This window comes from Neomonachus schauinslandi, chromosome 13 (assembly GCF_002201575.2).
Source record: "Neomonachus schauinslandi chromosome 13, ASM220157v2, whole genome shotgun sequence".
Taxonomy (NCBI): domain Eukaryota; kingdom Metazoa; phylum Chordata; class Mammalia; order Carnivora; family Phocidae; genus Neomonachus; species Neomonachus schauinslandi.
In genome coordinates this window covers 29,890,788-29,913,454 of record NC_058415.1, presented here as the reverse complement: position 1 = coordinate 29,913,454, position 22,667 = coordinate 29,890,788, and the positions used below count along the sequence as shown (strand labels likewise).

General features: G+C 41.3%; 1 protein-coding gene across 1 annotated transcript in view; it reads left to right on the top strand.

Moving 5' to 3' along the window:
* The first annotated feature begins 1,168 nt into the window (after positions 1 to 1,168).
* Positions 1,169 to 22,667, top strand: part of HSD17B3 (hydroxysteroid 17-beta dehydrogenase 3) — a 41,873-nt gene continuing 20,374 nt past the window's right edge. The window contains exons 1-2 of the mRNA XM_021677908.1: positions 1,169 to 1,332; positions 4,731 to 4,777. Of these exons, the coding sequence (XP_021533583.1) occupies positions 1,179 to 1,332; positions 4,731 to 4,777 (201 nt within the window). The 5' untranslated portion in view covers positions 1,169 to 1,178. The remainder of the gene's footprint in view (positions 1,333 to 4,730; positions 4,778 to 22,667) is intronic.

Sequence of the window (22,667 nt, the reverse complement as noted above, 5' to 3'; positions counted from 1 at the left end):
GTTGAAATTATACGTTTGCAGGTCCTCAGCATTCGGAGTCCTTACAATCAAGGGATTGGGTAATGCCACCAAATGAGTGAGTGTGGATAGGAAAGAGAAGAGGGCAAAGGACTGAGCTTTGGGATAGTCTTCTTGGATGACTGCCATTATCTCCTCACTCCACCTGCTTTGGTGGTCATTCCCACCCTCCATTCCCATCCCAAAAAGGTCATCTTCTCTTACCATCCAGAGTGATCTTCTAAAAGCATGATTCAGGTTCTATGACTCTACTGTCCGAGCCTCTTCAGTGGCTTCCTGTTGCTTGTAGACTAAAGTCCAAACTCCTCACCAAGAAGATCTGGCTCCTCCCCTTGCCTCTACCTTCCTTGACTCTTTCTTTCCCTGTTCTCTACAGACAGTTCCTTCTGCTATATAGTGCTATTTATTCCTCAAATACATGGATCTTTCTCAGGGCATTTGTGCTAGCTGTTCCTTCAGCCTGGATGGGGAACCTCATCTTTGCAGGGCTTCTTTGCTCCTTCTCTTAATTCAAATTTCAGCTCAAAATGCCACTTCTTCATAGAATCCCTTTCCTGAGCACACTCTTTAAAGTAATTGTCCACTAGCCACTTGAACAGGTCACTCAATAGCACTTTTTCATGGCACTGATATATGACATTATCTTATTTATTGGCACATTGTCTGTCTCCTGTACTAGAATCTCAGCTCCCCCATGGCAGTGACATGGTCTTGTTTACTATTGTGTATTCCCAAAACCTTGAACAGCAATGCTACCTGGTAGACAGTCAATAAATATTTGTTGAATAAATAAATGCATGACTTACAGGATTTTGCATCCTTCTTAACATCCTTTTTAGCTTCCAAATTTAAGGAGAGAAGCCTGCACAGCCATTTTTTCTTTGTCCAGGCTTCATCTTTCTTCATGTCCTTTTACTTCTTCACCAGCTCCCCCATGGTCACAAAAGCCCAACGGTGCTATAAAAATATTAGAAAGAATACTTTATTCTGAAGCCTATGAATGAGAGGATTGTGTAAAGAAGTTACTCTAATCTAAACGTCTCTACACAGTGGAATGCAGCTGGTGACTCCAAAGGGTGACTGACCCGCCTCCGGAGCAGCCACGCCCTCAGAGGTCTGTGGAGGGGCCAGGCCAGGTCTGGAACTGGTTGAGTGCAGTCATGGAGGTGGCTCTGGAACAGTTCTTCATCTTTGTAGGGCTGCTGGTGTGCCTGGTGTACCTGGTGAAGTGTGTGAGATTCTCCAGATATATTTTCTGGCACTTCCGGAAAGTTTTGCCAAAGTCTTTCTTGAAGTCAATGGGACAATGGGCAGGTAAAGACAGCTTTCCATCTCTTGTTTCTTGTTATGTCTTATTATCATGTATATCTCAAAATATAAATTGCATTTTTTCCTTTTGAGAGCAAAGATGTAATTCTTTTGGGTGACTTTTATTTGGGTGTCTAGAAAGCATGAGTGAAACTGGAATTGTCTAAAAGAGAAGATGTGGGGCATGAGAAGAATTAAGTGGAAGAATGCCACCCAATTCTTGCCTCTGTGCTTGTTCCCTCATCCTTATTAGTTGGGTTTTCTCCTTTTTGGAGTTTCTGGTGACACAAATAATAAGTACTGCAGAAATTTCCGCAACCTTTTCTCCAGATTTTTGAAGGCGCAGGGTACTGCCATTTTGTGGAAGGGTGTTTCAAAATTCAGAAATACAAATAATTTTACTTCACTTTATTTAAAAAAATTTCTCTGAGCCCTTTCATGAAGTGAGGGTATTACAAAATCAAGGTAACAAAGGTCCCTATAGGAAGACATGTTCGAGATGGTAGTCTGGTTTGTGTCCCAAGTAGATTAATCACTGCCTACAAAAGAATGGGATTTATCTTCTGGAACTACCACGCAGAATTTCAGCCTGATGACTGGGTTTAAGGTGAAAAACATGAGGCTATGGTTTCAGCATCTCTTTGAATGAAGTGCTAAGGTTACATGAAGAAATCCAAGGAATCCAGTGACTTAAAAAAACAACCCAAAGAATTTAAACAGCTTTAAAGGTACCATATGTGGCTAAATAGGAGAGATTATAAACAACCTTATAGGGCTTCCAGGTAAAATATAGGATACTGAGTTAAATTTGAATTTTGGATAAATAAGGAATAATTTTTTAGTGTATGACATCCCAAATATTATGCAGGACATACTTATACTAAAAAATTATTTGCTGTTTACTTGAAACTCAAATTGAGCTGGGCATGCTGTATCTTTACTTGCTAAAGCTGGTAACTGTACAACCTTAGTAGCAGATATAAAACAATTGCCATATGGAAGTTGCTTGGAATGAAAAATGTGTTTTTTGAGATTAAGAATTCCTCCTATCAGTGAGGTCATATGATACATGTCTTTCTCTGATTGACTTATTTCGCTCAGCATAACACCCTCCAGTTCCATCCACTTCGTTGCAAGTAGGAGGGATGGGGTGCCTGGGTGATAGACACTGGGGAGGGTATGTGCTATGGTGAGCGCGGTGAATTGTGCAAGACTGTTGAATCACAGATCTGTACCTCTGAAAGAAATAATACATTATATGTTAAAAAAAGAAGAAGAAGAAGATAGCAGGAGGGGAAGAATGAAGGGGGGAAAATCAGAGGGGGAGATGAACCATGAGAGACGATGGACTCTGAAAAACAAACTGAGGGTTCTAGAGGGGAGGGGGGTGGGGGGATGGGTTAATCTGGTGATGGATATTAAAGAGGGCACGTACTGCATGGAGCACTGCGTGTTATGCACAAACAATGAATCATGGAACACTACATCAAAAACTAATGATGTAATGTATGGTGATTAACATAAAAATAGAATATTAAAAAAAAAGAAAAATGTGTTTTTAACTGTTGCATGTTATGTTTGAAGTGTGTGTGTGTGTCTGTGAACACTCCTTCACTCTTGGGGAAGTATCTCCAGAAAACTTGCCAAATAGCTTGAACTTGAGTGCTCTGGATCCAAATACCCTGCTCCACACAGATCCAAATGCCCACACACTTGGCAGGGGGTGGGGTGGTTCTTAAAATTCTGTACAAGGGCCGCTCATCAGTGTAAGGCAAAGCCCTTCTGAAAACACACACTCCAAAAGAAGTTCACATGGGGCCAGAGACAAGAGTATTTGTTGACTCACATTAAAAAAACATAATCTTAACCTATTATTTGAGTCAATATTAAATAGAATTATCACTAGCAAGATTAAAATGTCTTTGAGCATAGGCAGATCTCTGGGAGAGCATATATTTCTGGTGAAGAGCCAAAGAAAATCCAATTACTAAAGATGAAATTGTTTAACTCCTCAGAACTCTGTGGTTGATTAGGAAATTATGTCACTGGTGTATCTTTATAGAATTGTAGCCCCAAAATCAGATAGCCGGGTTTCAAGCCCTGTTGTTCTCATCATTTTTAGCAATGTGACCTTGACTGAGTTACTAACTTTCTCTCCCTCAGCTTCCTCCTCTATAAACTAAGGAAAACAATGGTCCCTGCATTATAAACTTGCTTTGAATATTAAATGAGATGATGCATCTAAAACACCTGAAACAGTACATGGCAGAAAGTAAGCACTCAATAAAAACCAGCCATTTATTGATGTTATTATCTTAACTATAGTACAGACCCTATACTGGGTGATTTGGAAGATTCCCATAAGGGAGGGGAAGGTGAGGCAGAAGATAACCCTGAGCATAGCACCTGTACCAAGAGGAACAGATAATATGCCTGGATTCACCTAGAAGGTCCCAAGTGAACAAAGAAAACTATCAGCCATTATGAAAATGAGAGTGCTCTGGGGCACTTAGGTGGCTCAGTAGGTTAAGTGTCTGACTCTTGATTTCAGCTCAGGTCATGATCTCAGGGTCATGAGATCAAGCAGCAAGTTGGATTCCGTGCTCAGCATGGAGGCTGCTTGTCCCTCTCCTGCTCCTCCCCACCAACCCCCCACTCACACTCTTTCTCTCTCTCAAATAAATAAATAAAATCTTAAAAAAAAAAAAAGAAAATGAGAACACTCTGCCAATGTGTTTCTGGAAGCTTGTACAGCTTAGCTCTTACTCTCTAATAAGCTAAATGTATGTTTTATTCACACTTGGAAAGTATACCCTCTGATTGTTGTTCAAAGGTAAATTGCAGATACATAATACTTAACTGTAATATAATTTCAAATTGTGACATTCACTCGAATGAAGTTTACCCTAGAACTCAGTCATAAAATATGTGTGTTAATGTTGGATATAAAAGGACTCAGTCAATCTGATCATTACAGATGTCCTGTGGGGGTGGCATGGGAAGAGGGAAACACTTGACTTTTAGGAAGAATCTTGAAATGTCCTTACCGTGAGAGTTGAGTGTGTAGGTAGAGAAATAATAGGGTACACCGTTTGGGGTCCGAAAGAAATGTTCCCTGGCTGAGGTTCTTTGTTTCCTTTTGGAGGCTATCTTCCACAACCTTACCAACCCCTCCAAAACAAAAAACAAAAAACCCACCAAAACCGAAAGCTTCATGTGGAACATGTAATGAGGGGAGTCAGGGCTGGAAGCTCCAGAGTTGAGTGGAGTAGGGCTGTAGAGCAGAAGGGCACTGCTTTGAAATACTGTGTCTTAGGCAGTAAGCCTGCAAAAAAATGTAGCTGGTGTGAAAGAGCACTTTAAAGATTAAGTCTGTCCTTTAAAACCATCTCTGCTTTTTGCAGTGATCACTGGAGCAGGAGATGGGATTGGAAAAGCGTATTCATTTGAGGTAAGTTTCGTTCTTTGAAAATTTCTCCCCCCTTGTATTGAACACACCGTGATCACATGACAGGCACCCCCAACACTATGCTTCTGGTTATGAAAGCCACAGACATGAATTTATGAAGGCAAATATTTTCTATAAAAAAGAAAACTTAAAAATCATAATCTCACTCTCTGGATATCTTTTAAAAAAACACAGTGATATTCAGAGGTGCCAGGATCATCCCATAGGAGTTGTTTTAGGAATTTAGGGGATGTTGTTATTTTCTAGTGTAATTGTACCATAAAAGTTCATATGTTTAAATACAATTAAAACTATAAAACACTTTTTATTTATTCTTACATTATAGGTAGGGTATATATTGATTTTTAAAAAATTATTTGTGTAGGCAGGACATATTACCTATGACCATCATTTCAGGAAGATTAATGGGCATTATAAAATATTATGTTAAGGGGTGCCTGGGTGGCTCAGTCGTTAAGCGTCTGCCTTCGGCTCAGGTCATGATCCCAGGGTCCTGGGATCGAGCCCCGCATCGGGCTCCCTGCTCTGCGGGAAGCCTGCTCCTCCCTCTCCCACACCCCTGCTTGTGTTCCCTCTCTCGCTGTGTCTCTCTCTGTCAAATAAATAAATAAATAAAATCTTTAAAAAAATATTACATAAAGAGAGGATATGATAGGGCTGAGAGTCACCGGAATTTGATTAGTGTCTCTGAGTATTTCCTTCCAGGCTTTGTGTTTATCTGCAGATAGATAGATATATGGGTAGTTTTTAAAAATGCCCTTATAGTATATGTAGTTTTGTATGTTGCCATTGCTGTTATGATGATTATTCTTACAAATTCCGCATTTTCATTCATGAAATATTGTGTCCTGGAATTCCTATTATTTTATTTCTTCATCCTGCCCTATTACACTGACCTCTAGAATCACGTAAAAGACAACAAAAGAAATAGAATCCTTGAAATTACAAAAGGAGGAAAAAATCAATAATGCTTAAAAATATAATGAGAAGCACTTCAGTTACAAAAACTGCATTCAACGACAGGCAGGACCCATGCATCCTCTTGTCCCCAAAGGCCTGAGTCATGATAGACACCAAAACATCTTCTGTGAAGTGGACAGTGCAAGGTATATCAGCGGCACTGTTTCAGGTCTGTCCCCCAACTTCCAAGGATACTTTCTTTGGTATGGACATTCTGCTTCAACTCTTTTTTGGGCTAAAGAGTTCTTTGCTCTTACCCTAATTTGTATATAGCAACTCTCTGATGACTGCTAGTGCCCAACACTCAGAAGACAGGTGGTCATATTTGAGTGTGGAGGTTAGGGAGACCACTCAGCAACCACTTTCCAAAGCCTTGTGTCTTCCTCACCCAAAAATCAGAAGGAAAGCTTTTCCAGCTATTTGCATTAGAACTATATCACCTTTTATATAACTATTTTCCACCTTAGACCAGGTTTCTGGAGAGGGCCTAACCCCTCATCCAAAAGATCCATGGCCTTACCTCTTTCTTAGTTCTCTGGATTGCCTTGAAATCCAGGTTCTTTCTTCATGATTTTCCAGATTCTTTCTTCAAAGTCATGCTGACCTGACCTACTAATGGTCCCCCTTGGTGGTTTAAGACTCGGACACTTTTCTTTCTACTTAGAGGAGACCATGTGAAAACTTAGCCATTCATTTCTTCACTGTTTCCAAAAGCAATGGCCTGGGGGTCAGGAACTGTGGGTTCCTGTCCTCGCTCTAGCACTAACTGTCTGGAGATTTTGGACAAGGTGCCCATCCTCTCTGGGCTTTTGTGTCTTTACCAGGGCAAAAGGTACCTCCCAACTTCTAAGTTGTTTCTGTTCTAACTAATTCTTGCTTTGCTCTTTCTTGTAGAATCTTTTTCTTCATTTCCTGTTGTTCTTTTCTAAGTTTGTGTTAAACAGTTTTCTGGGTTCCTTACTTCTCCTTCATTCAGGCTCTTCACCTTCCAGAGAGCCTGTTCTGGTCTGCTTGCTAACTGCTTCTCCAAGAAAAGCAGTTCAGAGTGAGATGCTGCAGATCGACCGACCTAAGGGTTAAGAGCCCAAGGTTGGGAATCAATCAGACATCTGTGCGTTCAAACCCTGCTTCATATGCTTACTGCAGAATTCCCACATCAATAAACTGGAGGCCCTGGTAATCCCACTGCAGCTTTTGTAAAGGTTTAATGGGATGAAGTGGGCAAAATGCTTTGCCTAGAGTAAGCTCTCCAAGGTTAGCCTATTATTACTGGATGTTTAAACTGTTCTTCCTTTCCTAGATACTGTGTTTTTTGAGAGGGACAATGTATTGTACTTACCCATATTTGTACTCTTCCCTTTATTCTTTCTTTCCCCCTGATATTCCAAGTTTTGTTCTTTTGTCATATCCTTTCTGTTTAGAGAACTACCTCTAGCTATTTTTTAGAGTAGGTCTCTTTGTTTTCCTTCATCAGAGAATGTCTCGATTTCCCCTTCATTCCTGAAGGATAATTTTGCTGGGTATAGGATTTAGCACTGACAGTCCTTTGCTTTCAGCACTTGCAAAATGTGTGGTTTTCTCTCTCACTGCTTTCAGGACTTTCCCCCTTGACTTTAGTTTTCTTTCTTTCTTTTTTTTTTTTTTTTAAAGATTTTATTTATTTATTTGACAGAGAGAGAGATAGCGAAAGCAGGAACACAAGCAGGGGGAATGGGAGAGGGAGAAGCAGGCTTCTTGCCGAGCAGGGAGCCCGATGTGGGACTCGGTCCCAGGACCCTGGGATCATGACCTGAGCCGAAGGCAGACACTTAACGACTGAGCCACCCAGGTGCCCTTGACTTTAGTTTTCTTAGTTATGATGTTTCTTGGAGTGGATTTCTTTAGGTTTATCTTGTTTGAGGTTTGCTCAGCCTCTTGAATTCTTTCATTATTCTTTGAATACTTTTTCTGCCCAGCCTTCTTTTCTTTTTCTGGGACTCCAATCACATGGATGTTAGATCTTTCTTAGAGTCTAATGGGTTTCTGAAATGCTGTTCATTTTCTTCATTGTATTTTTTTCTGTTGTTTAGAGTGGGTAATTTCTATTTTTTTATCTTTAAATCCACTGATTCTTTCCTTGGTCCCCTCCATTCTGCTGAGCCCATCCATTGAGTTTTTAATTCATTTATTTTATTTTCAGCCCGAAAGTTTCCATTTGGTTCTTCTTTATATCTTCTATTTCTTTATTGAAACTTTCTCTTTTTGCATTTGTTTTAAAAATGTTTGTAATTGCTTGTCAAAGCATTCTTAGGATGGCTGTTTTAGAATCCTAGTCCAAGGGATGCCTGGGTGGCTCAGTCAGTTAAGTGTCTGCCTTCGGCTCAGGTCATGATCCCAGAGTTCTGGGATTGAGTCCCGCATCGGGCTCCTTGCTCAGTGGGGAGCCTGCTTCTCCCTCTGCCAAAGAAATAAATAAAATCTTAAAAAAATAATAAAAAATAAAATCCTAGTCCAAGAAGCCTAACATCTGTGTCATCTTAATGTGGCCATGTATTGAATGTTTTTATCTCACTCAAATTGAGATCTTCCTGGTTCTTGGTACGATGAGTGACTTTTGAATTGTAGTCATTTTTAGTTTTCTGTTATGAGACTCTGGATCTTATTTAAATCTCTTTTGGGTCTGTACCAACACTGCTTCAGCGGAGGGAGGAGGGGGTGCCAGCTTGTTCCTACCAGGTAAGGTAGAAGCCCAGGCTTTCTACTTGGCCTCTGTTATAGGGGTGGGGGGGGATGCTGCCTCCTTGTTACTGCTGAGTGGGGGTGGGAGTGCTGGCTCCCTACTAGGACACTCAGGGTGGGAGAGGCAAGAGTGTTTCCTTACTGCTCCCCAGGAGGCTGCCAGTGGTATTTGGAGGAGGTGGCCTCACCACCACTTGGGTGGTAGTGAAAGTCCTGACTCTCCACTAGGCTTCCTCCTTTATCATTGCAGGGGTAGGGTGAAGGGAGGGAAGGGAAAGGTTGCCTTGGCACTGCCAGGTGGAAGTAGGAGTTCAGGTGTGCTGACATGGGAGGGGGTGGCTGGGATGGATGTTCTACCTCCCCCACTCAGCCTTCCCTGATGCCAACCTGGCCGGGGGGGTCTCACCAGTGTGGAAGTCTCAGCTCCTGACACAGCCTTTGGGGGTGGGGGTGGGGTGGGACCATGGGGTGTTTGGTTTTTTGTTTGTTTGTTTTTGAGCTGTTTACCTGGAGTAAAGCAGTTCTTTTCTAAAGTTTGCTGCCTTGCTAGGCTGTCTCTTTTCTTGTCCTTTGGTTAGAGAGAGCAGGCTTTTGTTGGGACTTCTTAGGTCTGTACCTGTGGTGTTTCTGAATTGCCAGCTTTTCCACAATAAGTCTGGGATATATGAGACAAAAAGAAAACCCAGGAACTCACCACTGTGCTGTTTCTTGGGTCTTGAGGCCCCTTGCTCATCTTCTCCCTATCTTTTAGAGTCATTTGATCTTTATGTATTATGTCCAGGTTGCACAATTAAGTTGCATATCAGGGTAGGAATGGGGAAAAGTACTTCTCCATCTTTCTGGGAGCCTATTCTATATTGCATTTTAGCTTAATCTGTATTTATATTTAGTGTGGCAAGAGAGGCTTTGCCTCCTGCTAAGGGAATTTCAAGTAGTACTGGAAGAAGGTGGAAAACAATTGTGGTGAGGGACGGGCTGGGGGAGGAAGCACGAGACGCGTCCACTATTCCCTCCCTCTGAGGCCGCTGCTTTCACACCAGTTTTGCTCCTTCAGCACCTGAATTTCTTTTATTCACTGCCATACAGAGGAGGTCTTGTTTTCCCTGGTGTTCGTACCACCTGTTACAGATTAGCAGCAACAAGCACTTTCCCTGAGGCAGGCCCTAACATAAAGAAGGGAACAGCGCACATTCATCTCTGCCGCAGCCCTTCTGTAGGACGGTGCCACAGTGCATTCTGGGAAAGGGAGGGCTTCTGCCCCTCAACCCCCTGAAGGAAAAGAGGCAAAACCTGTGTATGGAGCCTGTCAGCTGGGACATTCTAGAAATAAAATTGAGCCTTGCTTAAGTGGACAAAGGGAACAATCCTAGCCCAGACAAGTGTTTTCCGCGCCCCCCCTCCTGGCCCAGACCGCTTCACATAGAAACTTTAAAATGTCTGCGGCTCTTGAGAGGAATGGCACGACTCAGGAGAGGCTGGAAGCCCACCAGGAAGCAAACATCCTTCGTGCTGAAAATGCAAATTGCTTTCCATTTAATGGACAATCTTCTCTTCAGGAGGCTGATGAAGTGAATTGTGAGACAAAGGTGCTTAATTATTTGGCCGCCATTTTGATGGATTCCAAGGCTCAAAATGAGGGTTTGGAGGTGCGTGTGGGGAGTGTTTTCCATAGGGAGAGAGAGAGAAAACTCTGCGATATCACTCGCAGGGTCAGTCTTTTTTTTTTTTTAAACATTTTATTTATTTATTTTGATAGACACAGGGAGAGAGGGAACACAAGCAGGGGGAGCGGGAGGGGGAGAAGCAGGCTTTGCGCGGAGCGGGGAGCCTGATGCGGCTCGATCCCAGGACTCTGGGATCATGACCTGAGCCGAAGGCAGACGCTTAACGCCTGAGCCACCCAGGTGCCCCAGGGTCAGTCTTGAAATGGGACAGTCCTGGTTTTTTATTTTTTAATCTTTTAACCTTCCATTTATTTTTAAAAATTTAAGTGGACTTAATTTTTTTAGAACAGTTTAAGGTTGACCACAAAATTGAGTGGAAGGTATAGAGAGTTCCCATATCCCCTCTATCCCCAAACATGTGTAGCCACACACTATTGACATCCCCCACTAGAGTGACCTTTGTTAGGATGGATGAACCTCCACTCACACTTCATTACCACCCAGAGCCCATAGTTTACTTCAGGGTTCACTCTTCTTGGCTTGATTTTTCTGTGGTGGTTGTTTTTTTTAGAGGAAAGCACAAGACATGCACAGCTGAAGATGTTTTTGTTTTAGAGAACCTTCTTCCGCTTTCCCCTCCTTTCCTCAGTCTGGCCAGAATTTAGCTTTATCTAGAGTCACTCAAAATCGACATCATAGTCTTTTAGAGATTTTCTGTGGTTTTTAGGACCTTTTAAATAATAGCTGTTCCAGCCGAACTATCAGTAAATACACTTTTTTGTATGTCATGTTTAAATGTCGTAGGATATTGACTATTGGAAGGGAACAACAGATGTAGAGGATCACCCTTAATTATCTTTTTTGTATATCTGGATATTGATTGACTATTTTTTATAAAGTGAAACCTCACTGTAGAGATTCTAGGCCAGAGGTTGGGCTTGTGATGATCTTTTATGGCTGAAGATCATCAGTTAGAGTGAATGTAAATTTATTTTAAAATACTTCAGCTGAAATGATAATGATAGCATGTGGGTCAGTTTTCTATTTTACACAGCTTCTTGAGATTTAACTCACAATCCATAAAATCTACCTGTTTTAAGTATATAATTAAAGGATTTTTAGTAACTTAACCAAGTGTTCATCCTCATCACCATCCAGTTGTAGAACATTTCCATCACCCTAATAAGATTCCAATAAGATCCCTCATGCCTGGTTACAATTAATTCCCTATTCCTATCCCAGCCCTGGGCTGCCATTGATCTTTTTGAACATTTTGTACAAATGCTACCACACAATATGTAGTCCTTTTTGACTGGTTTCTTTCATTTAGCATGTTTTTGAGGTTCATCAGTGTTGTAGTATGTGTTGGCCGTGTTTCCCTTTTTATTGCAGAATAATATTCCATTGTATGGATATACCCAATTTATTTACTTACCAGTTGATGAATGCTTAGTTTGTTCCCATTTTTTGGCTATATCGATCTTTCTCAACTTATAATGGGGTTACATCCCTGTAAACCCATTGTAAGTTGAAAATATCACAAGTAGAAAATGCACTTAACGTCCCTAAACTACTGAACATCATGGCTTGGCCTAGCCTGCCTTAACTGTGCTCAGAACACTTACATTAGCTTATAGTTGGGCAAAATCACCTAACGCAAAGCCTATTTTATAATAAAGTATTGACTACGTCATGTAATTTATGGAATGCTGTACTGACAGTGAAAAATGGAAAGGTTGTGTGGGTGCAGAATGGTTGTCAGTGTTATGGGCCCCTCACCCTCATGATCGCTGGCTGATGGGAGCTGTGGTGGCTGCCGCCTAGCGTCATAAATGAGGATCATACCGCATATCACTAGCCCTGGAAAAGATCAAAATTCAGAGTATGGTTTCTACTGAATGTGTATCACTTTCGCGCCATTGTGAGGTCGGTAAATCCGAAATCAAATCATCATAAGTCGGGGACCATCTGTATAATAATGCTGCTGTGAGCATTCATATGCAAGTTTTAGTGTGAATATACACTTCCCTTTTTCTTGGGTAGATTACCTAGGAGTGGAATTGCTGGCTCGTATGGTAAATTTCTGTTTAAGTTACGTGAGTCTTAGTCCACATTTCTGCAGCGGTTGGTTATCAGTTAAAGCTAACACCCAGAGGTGGTGTGTGTTGGGTTTCTTCTTGCCCGTCCAGATCTACTCTCTGTCCTTCCTCACCCTGCTCTGTGCCCCAGGAGGCTGACCTGCCCCAACGGGCTCAGCTGGACTCTGGTTTCAGCTGGGTTTGACCAGTGGGAGACTCTGGCAACAGATGAGGCGGGAGGAGAGCGGGGTTCTTTTCCAGTTGTCTCCCTGCGGGTCTAGGGTCCTGGCTGTGTCCTTCTGTTGCAGGTATAACTCTGTTAGGCGGCCCTTTGCACATAGCAGCCTTCTCCAGTTCTGGCCACTGTTCATTCCCCAGCCCTTTGGGGCACACAGGTGACAGAGGCTGTGCTGTTATTAGCCCCAGAGTATTGTCGTTTCCTTACACCGTACCCATACATTGTAAAAACATCCTTTTATTAAACTCTCCTCAAGTTACCCAACTAGGCTGTGCTATCTGTTTCTAGCCAGGACCCTGACTAAATCCAGTGTTCAGTTAATTTTTAAAGATGCTAAATCAGAGTTCATCAACCTTTATGCTTCAGTTAACTGGACTTTCATTAGACGGTCTTCCCTTAGCCTAACAGATGTTATAAATAATTTCCTGAAGAAATGCAGTTCAAGATATGTGGATTGGCTAGAAATCTTGTACAGTCACTTCCACCCTTGTAGGAACAAATATGTCAGATCTGTGAGTGCAGCAGAGTAGGCCCTTGGCCTTGAGCTGATTTAGTCTCTTTAGTCGCTTTGTGGAGGATTCCTGACCCCACTAGAGGGTTGACCATATCCTGTCTCCAGCAGGCGAGCATTATCATATTTACCTGGGATGAGCTGTATGCAAGGCACTCACAGAGTGCATAAGGGACGGAGAGCTGGGACTCCACAAACCTCTAAGACCAGGTTCATGACTGTTTTGATGCCGGCCTACTAATAAATGTTTCTGGGTGGCAGGGTTTGGTTGGAGCCTTGCTTGCATTTTGTAACACACCATCTGCTGGCTGGGTTGTGGGGGAGGAGAGCTGTAGTCTTAATCTACCTCTGATTACTGGAGGCTACAAGAAAATCCCAATAACTACAAACACCCAAGTAGGCTTAGGTCAAAGACATCGAATTTACTGCCTCCCAGGGTTCCAGCCATTCAGGGTTCCCAGTGGGTGCTGCCCGGTCACAGGCAGGGCTCCCTAAGGGAGCAGATATAGCTGCTCTGGCTGGTGCAAAAAGCCAACCAACTAACCCTAAACAGGGCCAGTCCCTCTGGCTTCCCAGCTGAGCTCCACACAGCACCCACCCACTCCCCACACATGTCCTTCTCCCTCCTTAACCCCGGGCAACCACTAATCTGGTCCCCATTTCTATAATTTTGTTACTTCAAGAATGTTATATAAATGGAATCATACGCTATGAAACCTTTTTGGATTGACTTTTTTTTTTTTTTTCACCCAGCACAGTTCTTTAGGGATCTGGGGGGGTTCTTGTATCAATAGTCTGTTCCATTTTGTGGCTGAGTAGTATTCCATAGTATGAATGTGCCAGTCTAACTAGTCGTCCACTAAAGGGCATCTGGGTTAGGTTGTTTCCAGTTTTTGGCAACACGAATGAAGCTGCTATAAACATTTGTATATAAATTTTTGTGTGAAGAGAAGTTTCTATTTTTCTGGGATAAATGCTCAGGAGTGCAATTGCTGGGTGGTGGGATAGTTGCGTGATTAGTTCGTTAGTCTTTTTTTTTTTTTTTTTTTAAAGATTTTATTTATTTGACAGAGAGAGACACAGCGAGAGAGGGAACACAAGCAGGGGGAGTGGGAGAGGGAGAAGCAGGCTTCCCGCGGAGCAGGGAGCCCGATGCGGGGCTCGATCCCAGGACCCTGGGATCATGACCTGAGCCGAAGGCAGACGCTTAATGACTGAGCCACCCAGGCGCCCCGGTTAGTCTTTTTTTTTAAGTTTTAAGTTTTGCCTAATTATTTCCCAGAGTGACCGTACCCTACCCACCAGCAACGCATGAGTAATCCATTTTCTTCACATGCTCTCCAGCATTTGGTGTTGTCCCTATTTTTTATGATTGCCGTTCTGAGACCTGGGTACTGATGTCTCACTGTGGTTTTTTTTTTTTTTAAGATTTTATTTATTTGCGAGAGAGAGAATGAGAGACAGAGAGCATGAGAGGGAGGAGGGTCAGAGGGAGAAGCAGACTCCCCGCTGAGCAGGGAGCCCGATGCGGGACTCGATCCCGGGACTCCAGGATCATGACCTGAGCCGAAGGCAGTCGCCTAACCAACCGAGCCACCAAGGCGCCCTCACTGTGGTTTTAATTTGCCTTTCTCTGATGGCTAATGATGTTTACATACATTTTTTTTTTAATTTAAAGAGATGTAAAGAAGAAAACAGCAAAGGTCATCATCTACTTTTTGTTTCTCTGATGTATGTGTTCTTTATTACTGCCCAGAGAATACTGGAAGCAAAACGCATGACTAAAAATTGTGTGGTTTCATTCCTCCACCTCTGGGCAGTTCCAGTGGTGCTCCCCAACATCTGGGACGGCTGCCGCTGCAGGCGGGGCTCCCAGCCCCAGTGTGGCCGACAGGGGCATAGTGCTTCTGCCGTCCGTGTTCCCGGCAGCCAAGGTACTGGCACGGAGCTGGCCCTTGGATTAAAATCACTTGGCCAGCTCTGCCTCAGACCAACCCAAGAAAAAGAGCTGCTTTGCTCTATTTTTGAGTGTCCTCACACATTTATTTGGCAATTATGGTCTTTTCGGCAAGGAAATTCTTCTTCCTAATGTCTAAATGCCTCTCCTCTGAAGTACTCCTGTTGCGCTCTCACATTATTCTCTTTCCTTAAGAGAATATTCTCTTGCCTTAAGTGAAAATAGCAGCTTTTAATTAGTTTTATGTTCCCCTGGACTCACTGCCTTGTTACTGAGCGGCTTGACCTCAACCCTATAATTTCTGACCCAGGCTTTGACTATCCCACGTTACTGGAGTGTGCATGTGTGCGAGACAGAGAGAGAGACAGAGATGGATCAGACAGGAGTGTATATAATCCATAGACGTGATTACAAAAAGTCATAAAATGAGAAATGTGTCCCTTATCACTCAGCTTAAGAATGAGAACATCCCCAGCGTCCTTGAAGCCTGCCGTCCCGTCACATATGTCATGCCTTTGTGTCCCCCCTCTGTTACCCCCACAAATAGAAGCATGATCATGAACATCATGTTAACAATTTTCTGACTTAAAAATAAAAGTTATATTACACATGCATGTATCCCTAAACAACATATTGGTTGCAGTGTTTGTTTTGAACCTGATGTGAATTGATTCATTTGTCTTCTGTAATCTGTTTCTTATTGGTCATTATTATGCTTTTGAGGTTCATCCATATGGATGTGTGTAGAACACAGTTCATTCATTTTCAGTTTTGTATAATATTCTGTGACATACATATATCCCAATTTATTATACTTTGTTTTGTTGATAGACATTTTTGCTGGTATGAACACTTTGTCCATGCCTCCTGAAGGTCTTGTGCAAGAGTTGAGAACATGCCCCGGGGCAGAATTGCTGGCCTGTAGGTTATGCATTGTCAACATATCCAGATAATGCCAACTAGCTTCCAAAGTTTTGGTGTCAAAGTTATATTGACCTCATAAATTGAATGGGGGAATTTTACCTTTTTTTCATAGTTGAAAAAGATTGCACAATTTAGGCATGATCTTTTTTTTTTTTTTTTTGGATATTTGATAGAACTTATCTGTAAAACCATCTGTCAATGGAGTTTTCTTTGTGGGACAATTTAAACTACTCATTTATACCATTGTCAGTATCATCTTATTATTGTTATTTTTAGTGGTTATAGAACTATTTGAATTTTTAATTTTTTCTTGTATAAGTTTTGGAAATTTATGTTTTTCTCAAAATATATTTATTTCACCTAAGTTTTAAAATTTATTGGCATAATTTTTTTGTAGCATTCTCTTCCTATGTTCAAAAAGTGAAAGCAGGAAAGGAATTTAGTCCAAGGTTGTCATTTGGTTCACAAAATACCTGAGAATGTTCAGAAAGTGAGCAGAAGTATCGAGAGGTTAGGCAGTGGGGGACACAGCCGGGTCACCCCATAAAGCAAGTTGCACCAGGGCGTTTACTCTCTCCCCACTACACTCTCCCCGCTTTCTCTCTACTTTCCGGAATTCCAATTACTCAGATGCCGTTTTTTTTTTTTTTTTTTCCTGGAACTCCTATTATTCAGATCCTGAAATCATCCTCTACTTGTCTCTTTTTCCCCTCACAATTTCCATTTTGTCTCTGCTTTCTTTTCTGCAAAAGGATTGCATTCATTTTATCCTGTTTTATTGAACTTTTCACTTTTTGCCATTTGCTTTTGAAATTTCAAATTTCTAAAAATTTAAGAATGAAAATTTTTTAAGAAATGAGAAATTGTTTCCATTTCTGAGAGCTCATTTGTGTTTTGTTTGCACCTTTGCGGAGCAGCCTGTTCTTTGAAGAGAGTAACAACTTCTCTTATCCCTCTGGGATATATATATATATATATATTTTTTCTGCTTTCAAAAAACTGTTTTTCTCCTTCCAAGTTGCTTTTTTTTTTTCCTGTTTGGCTTTCTATCTTTCACGTTAGCAGCTTTCCATAGATAACCCTTGGTCTGTCCGGGTTTGAGAGCTGGCTGAGGGGGATGAGATCTCTGGCTGGACTGTCTGAGCGTGCAGGGGGGCGCGGGGGAGGCTCGGAGCTGAGTGTGAGTGGCTCATGCTGCGTGCTGGGGAGCCCCCAGCAGTGTCTTGATGTGGGTGAGATTCCCCAAAGAAGAGCTAACCTCCTGCCTGAATAGCAAAGCCCTGGCTGCCATCTTTCTGGAGTTGGAACTGGTAGGGGCATAGTTTGGGTATCCCCTTGCTCTCAGAGAGGACCCCTGTCTTCAACATGTGGCACGGAGGTGGGCATCTAGGGCTCTAATGGCTTCTCCAACAGCTCTTACCCAATTCCCTCCCCCCCCCCATTTAGCTCCCCCTTTGCCCCAGCTTTGGTGCTGGCAGTGCCTGGGACTTTTGAGGATTTTAGTGGTATCAATTTTCCCATTTCTGTTGTAAGACTTGGGATTCTGTCGGTCTACTTTCTAGGAACCAAAAATTTGGGGTTGCTCTTGTCTCTTTTTACTCCCTGTGGATTTGTGTTTTTCTTGAAAGAAGTTGTTTCCCATTTAATGGGATTTCAGGAGGTAGCAAAATTAACTATTGTGTTCAGTTCCCTCTCTTAACCCCCTTTCTGTATTTTAAATCTCAGCTGGATCTCTAATTATGCCACCTTTTCATTCCTAATATTGCTTACGGTTTACTTGTGCCTTCTCTCTTTTTGATTAATTTTCCTGGAGATTTGCCAGTTTCATCCATTTTTTTTGAAAGACTCAACTTTTGAAAGAATGTTACCTGCAATTGTTTAGTGTATATACATGCCTATTAGATCAAGTGTATTATTTATGTGGATTCAATACCCTGTATCCTTACCAAATGTTTGTGTGTATCACCCAACAACTACCAAAAAGGGAAATTAAAATCTCCTGTTCTGATGGTGTATTTTTCAACTTTCCTTAGGTTATTCTATTAGGTGATCCAGGATTAGAATTTCTATATCTTTTTGATGACCTGAACTTTTTACTAGTCTTTATTTCTAGTAACACTTACATGCTTTAGTAGCCGTTTTGATTGACATTAATAAAGCTATGCCTTTTTTCTTTTTGGTTGGTATTCACCTTATGTATAAAATTGTTTTCTCCTTTTAGTTTCAACCTTTCTGTGACCTTATGTTTTAGGTGTATTTCTTTTTTTTTTCTTTTTTTTTTTTAATATTTTATTTATTTATTTGACAGAGAGAGACACAGCGAGAGAGGGAACACAAGCAGGGGGAGTGGGAGAGGGAGAAGCAGGCTTCCCGCGGAGCAGGGAGCCCGATGCGGGGCTCGATCCCAGGACCCTGGGATCATGACCTGAGCCAAAGGCAGACGTTCAACTGACTGAGCCACCCAGGCGCCCCTAGGTGTATTTCTTGAAAATACCATAAAGTGAGATTTAAAAACTCCGCTCTGATATTCCTTGTCTTTACTAGAACATGGTAGTCCAGTCATTTCTGAAATCTTGTAGATATTAGGGTTATAGTCTAACTGTTGTGGCCCTTTAGCCAAATAACTTAAAGGATTGACCAATATTTTATCTTCAGTGTTGTACAAACACAATTCTCAAACAAAGATACGTGGTAGCACTTGTTAAAGTTTTATTCAACTTAGTAAGGAAGGATCCAGTAGGAACCCAAACTGCTGACTGCAGAGTGTTTGAGAAATAAGGATTTAAATAGTCAGTTGGAAAGGAATGCGCAATAATATTGCCAAGTTAGGTACTAGATGGGCCAACTTTCTACAGGGTAATAACTATGCCACCTCTGGGTTAGTTTTTCTGCCAGACTATGAAGTCCTGACAAGTCCTCTGTCCCTAACTTTGCTGGCTGTGAGCTGTCTGTTCTTTCTTTGGCTAAGGACTGTTAAAATTCTGTTAACAGCAAAGTTACATGACCCAAAGTCTCAGTTGAGGTCAAGGCTTCTTAGAAAACATTCTAGAGTGATCTTAAAAAAAAAAAAAAATCAAGCAATCATCATTTTGCCTGTATTTAAGTTTGGGATGAAGTTTTCTTTCACAATTTAACATGGAAATATAAAATTCTTTGTCAGAAAGTATGCAAATGGGCTTATTCATTGATAAGGTTAGGGGTAAACTTAGCTAAAAAATAAACTAGAATGGCTAAAGGCAGCTGTAAAATAAGCTTTTACAAACAAGAAAATTAACTTTGGTAGCATGGTCATTGTAAAACTTAGAATTGGTATAATTAATAAGGAATAGATGGTAGGGAGATGACACATCTACACCACACTTATTTCCATGAAAATATAGGTCTACCCAGGCAGGTGTGCCCTAGTGTTTTCTATTTTCCTTCCTTCCCTGTTCCTCACCTCACTCTCTTTTTATTCGTCTTCCTTCTCTTTCTTATTTTTTTTCCAGTAGAATTTAATATATATATATACACATTTTTAATTGACATGTAGTTGACATAAACATTATGTTAGTATATGACGCAATGATTAGACAATTTTATACATTACCCAGTGCTCACCACGATAAGTATAGTTGCCCTCTGTCACCATAAGAAGTTATTACAATATTATTGACCATATTTTCTATGCTGTACTTTCCATCCCTGTGACTTACTTATTTTATAACTGGAAGTGTGTATACCTCTTAATCTCCCTCACCTGTTTCACCCATCTCCTATGCATTACTTATGGTAGCTAAGATATGGAAACGATGTAAGTGTCCACTGAGGGATGAATGGATAAAGAAGGCATGGTATGTATACACAATGGAATGTTACTCAGTCATAAAAAAGAATGAAATCTTGCCATTCTCAACAACATGGATGGACCTAGAGTGTTTTATGCTACGTGAAATAAGCCAGACAGAAAAAAAACCTAGATGCCATATGATTTTACTTATATGTGGAATCTAAATAACCAACCAAACAAACAAAACCCAGAAATACCCTCTTTCTTGTTTGTTAATCTGAGACACAGGAGATTGAATTGCTATCATCAATCCATACAAGGTCCCTCTCTCAATTTCTTTTCTTTCATTCCCATTTCCCATTTCTCTTCCTCCCACATGCAACCTTACTAATATGTTTGGTGTATATTCTTTTGCTTGTAAGTACTTTTATGAAATGTTTACTGTTTTGTGAATATTTTTTCATTTATGGAAATGTTTTACTAATCCAGATATAGAATTGGTCTTTCTGTATTTAGTTTGGGAAAAAAAAGGCTGTTCTTGTTTTTGTAACTTATTTTCCAAAAAGATATGAATTTGTCTTTGCTATAGTATAACCAAGTTCAGTTCTCAACTGCCCAATATTAGGCAAAGCCGTGGAGGCCTGGTGTTGAGACAGTGGAGCCAATGGATAGAAAAGTTACGGCTGGGGCTGAGGTGAGGCATGGGTGGTGACCGTGTACCTGAGAGTGAGGCCCTCCTTAAATTTTGCACCTAGGTCCTTTGCTTCCCTCATCTCAGTTTGAGCCCTGGGAAAAAACCTAGATCCCTGAGTGATCACATGATGGGGGGTGGCCTGGACTGTCGGGTTCTCTCCTGAAGACATGGTGTGAGGATAAACAAACCTCTCTTGTATTATGCCACTGAGATTTGGGGCTATTTTGTCACTCCAGCTTTGCCTATCCTGTCTTGCTTACTACACAGTGAGAACAATAACAAAGGAAACACAGTGAATAGAAAAACTAAAACAAGATAGCCAGAGCCATTGTAGTAAATTTGCAATCTCAATAAGTGTGACTTGGTTATATTTCCTAATAAATAACAAATATTCAGAAGGAGCTAAAAAAATAAAATCCAATGTTACATACGGGAAGGTTGAAGGTAAAGGGATGGAAAAATATATCCTAGGAAAATGCAAAAAGAAAGGAAAAGAGTGGGAGCAATATCAGTATTAGACAAAATAAAATTCGAGATAATAAAAGAAAAATGTTCATATTGATAAACTTCATATTATTCATATTGAGCCTATTCTATTTCTGATGATACAACTTTGAAATACTGAAAGTAGAAACTGATTGAAATAGAAGGATTTGATGAATTTGCAACCACTGTGGGAGATTTCCATGACTTTTTCAGAAACAGAAATAATACAGTGTGACCAGTTTTTTTAGATAAGTGGTCTTGGCAGGACTCACAGGGCACACTCATGGTCACAGTTTCCCTTTGTCTCTTTGAACCTGTCCCACAGCTCTGGTTCTTTCTCTGCCTCTGCTCCTGTTACTTCACTGATCCCTCTTAGGTAAAACAAAGTCTTCTGGTCACTTCCAGATGTGAACAGATTTCGATTCCACAGTCCTAGTGTCCAATCACCAGCAATAATCAAGATGCTAAACATGAACTACAGTTAAATCTTCTCCCTTCCTGCAGCTGGGACCTGCTTTGGAGACCATGCTCATGGGACGTGACATAGTGCTATGGGCTGTTTCTCTTTCCTGGTTGCGCGCTGAGGTATCTGAGCCTGCCAGGGGTGGGGAGCAGGAGTTTAGAGAGGGTGAGCAGAGGGAAGGAAGGAAATGCCTGGTATCATTATGAGAGGGAGACTGGCTGTCTGGGCCTGGTAACAGTTTGATGCTCACGCTCCCTATGGGGCACATTCCTGGGTTCTCCAGCACAGCGAGCTCTTCTCACATGGCTCTCGTGAATGGGCTCTCATCTTGCACCCTGACCTCCCAGCCCTGAATTCCTCCCCACCTCTGCTTTTGCTGAGGTCTGTTTGCCTAGCGGTGGACATTTTGCATAGAATCTCACCGCACACAGGTTCTCTCCCATATCTGGTCCAGGAAAAAAACTCAACCGAGTCTGAATGGTGGCCTAGCCCACGGCAGCAGAAAGCTCCAATGCCAGACAGAGCACTGAGAAGCCGTGGTTCTTGCTCTATAGATTTGGGGGAGCATTGGTCAAATGGGTCTACAGTTTGAGCATAATGAGTAAGAGATAAACCTTTGTTATGTTAAACTGCTGAGATTTCAGGGTTAACTTGTGACCACAGCATTGCTGATTAACTGATTCAGGCAAAAACAAAGGTGGGGAGCGATAAACAAGAAGGTACAATGCATATAAAATATGAAATGAGATGGATGGTATCCCACTCCCATGACTTGAGGCAAGAGGTAGGTAATGCTCCTCTCTCACCCTGACCTTGGGGACAGGAGTCACAGCTTGACAGCAGACAGAACCAAAGAAATCCTCTTCATGAAACTCTCTTAATTGTCACGCTCTTTATCTTGTCATATTTTTTTTTATATGAGTGTGGGGTGCCCTGGGGATGGGCTCAAGGACCACGTCATCGGTTTTTAGGTTTATTTTGCATATTTTTTTCTTGGTTCTCTCTCTGAAATCACTTTGTGATCTGATTTCTATTGGGTCTTTGTATTTCTGTTGAAACTTGTAATTTAACATCTTATTACATAAATAAAAATAATCACGGTTATAAGGAATTTGAATACCCTCTCACACCGGTTTAACCAGTACTTGGTAAGCTATTTGGTAAACCTCAACTTTAATTTAAGAGACAAAAATATATAAAACCTAGCCAACAAAGAGCAAATACACATTCCTTAAGAATACACATGGAACGTTCATAAAAGTCCACTTATTGGGCTAAAAAGAAAATTGTGATAAGTTACAAATAGCAAAAAAACATACCATGTGTTTACTGACTACTTTGCAATAAAATTAAAAGTGATCTTAGAAAATGATATCCACCCTCTCATCTATATTAAAAAGTTATACTTCG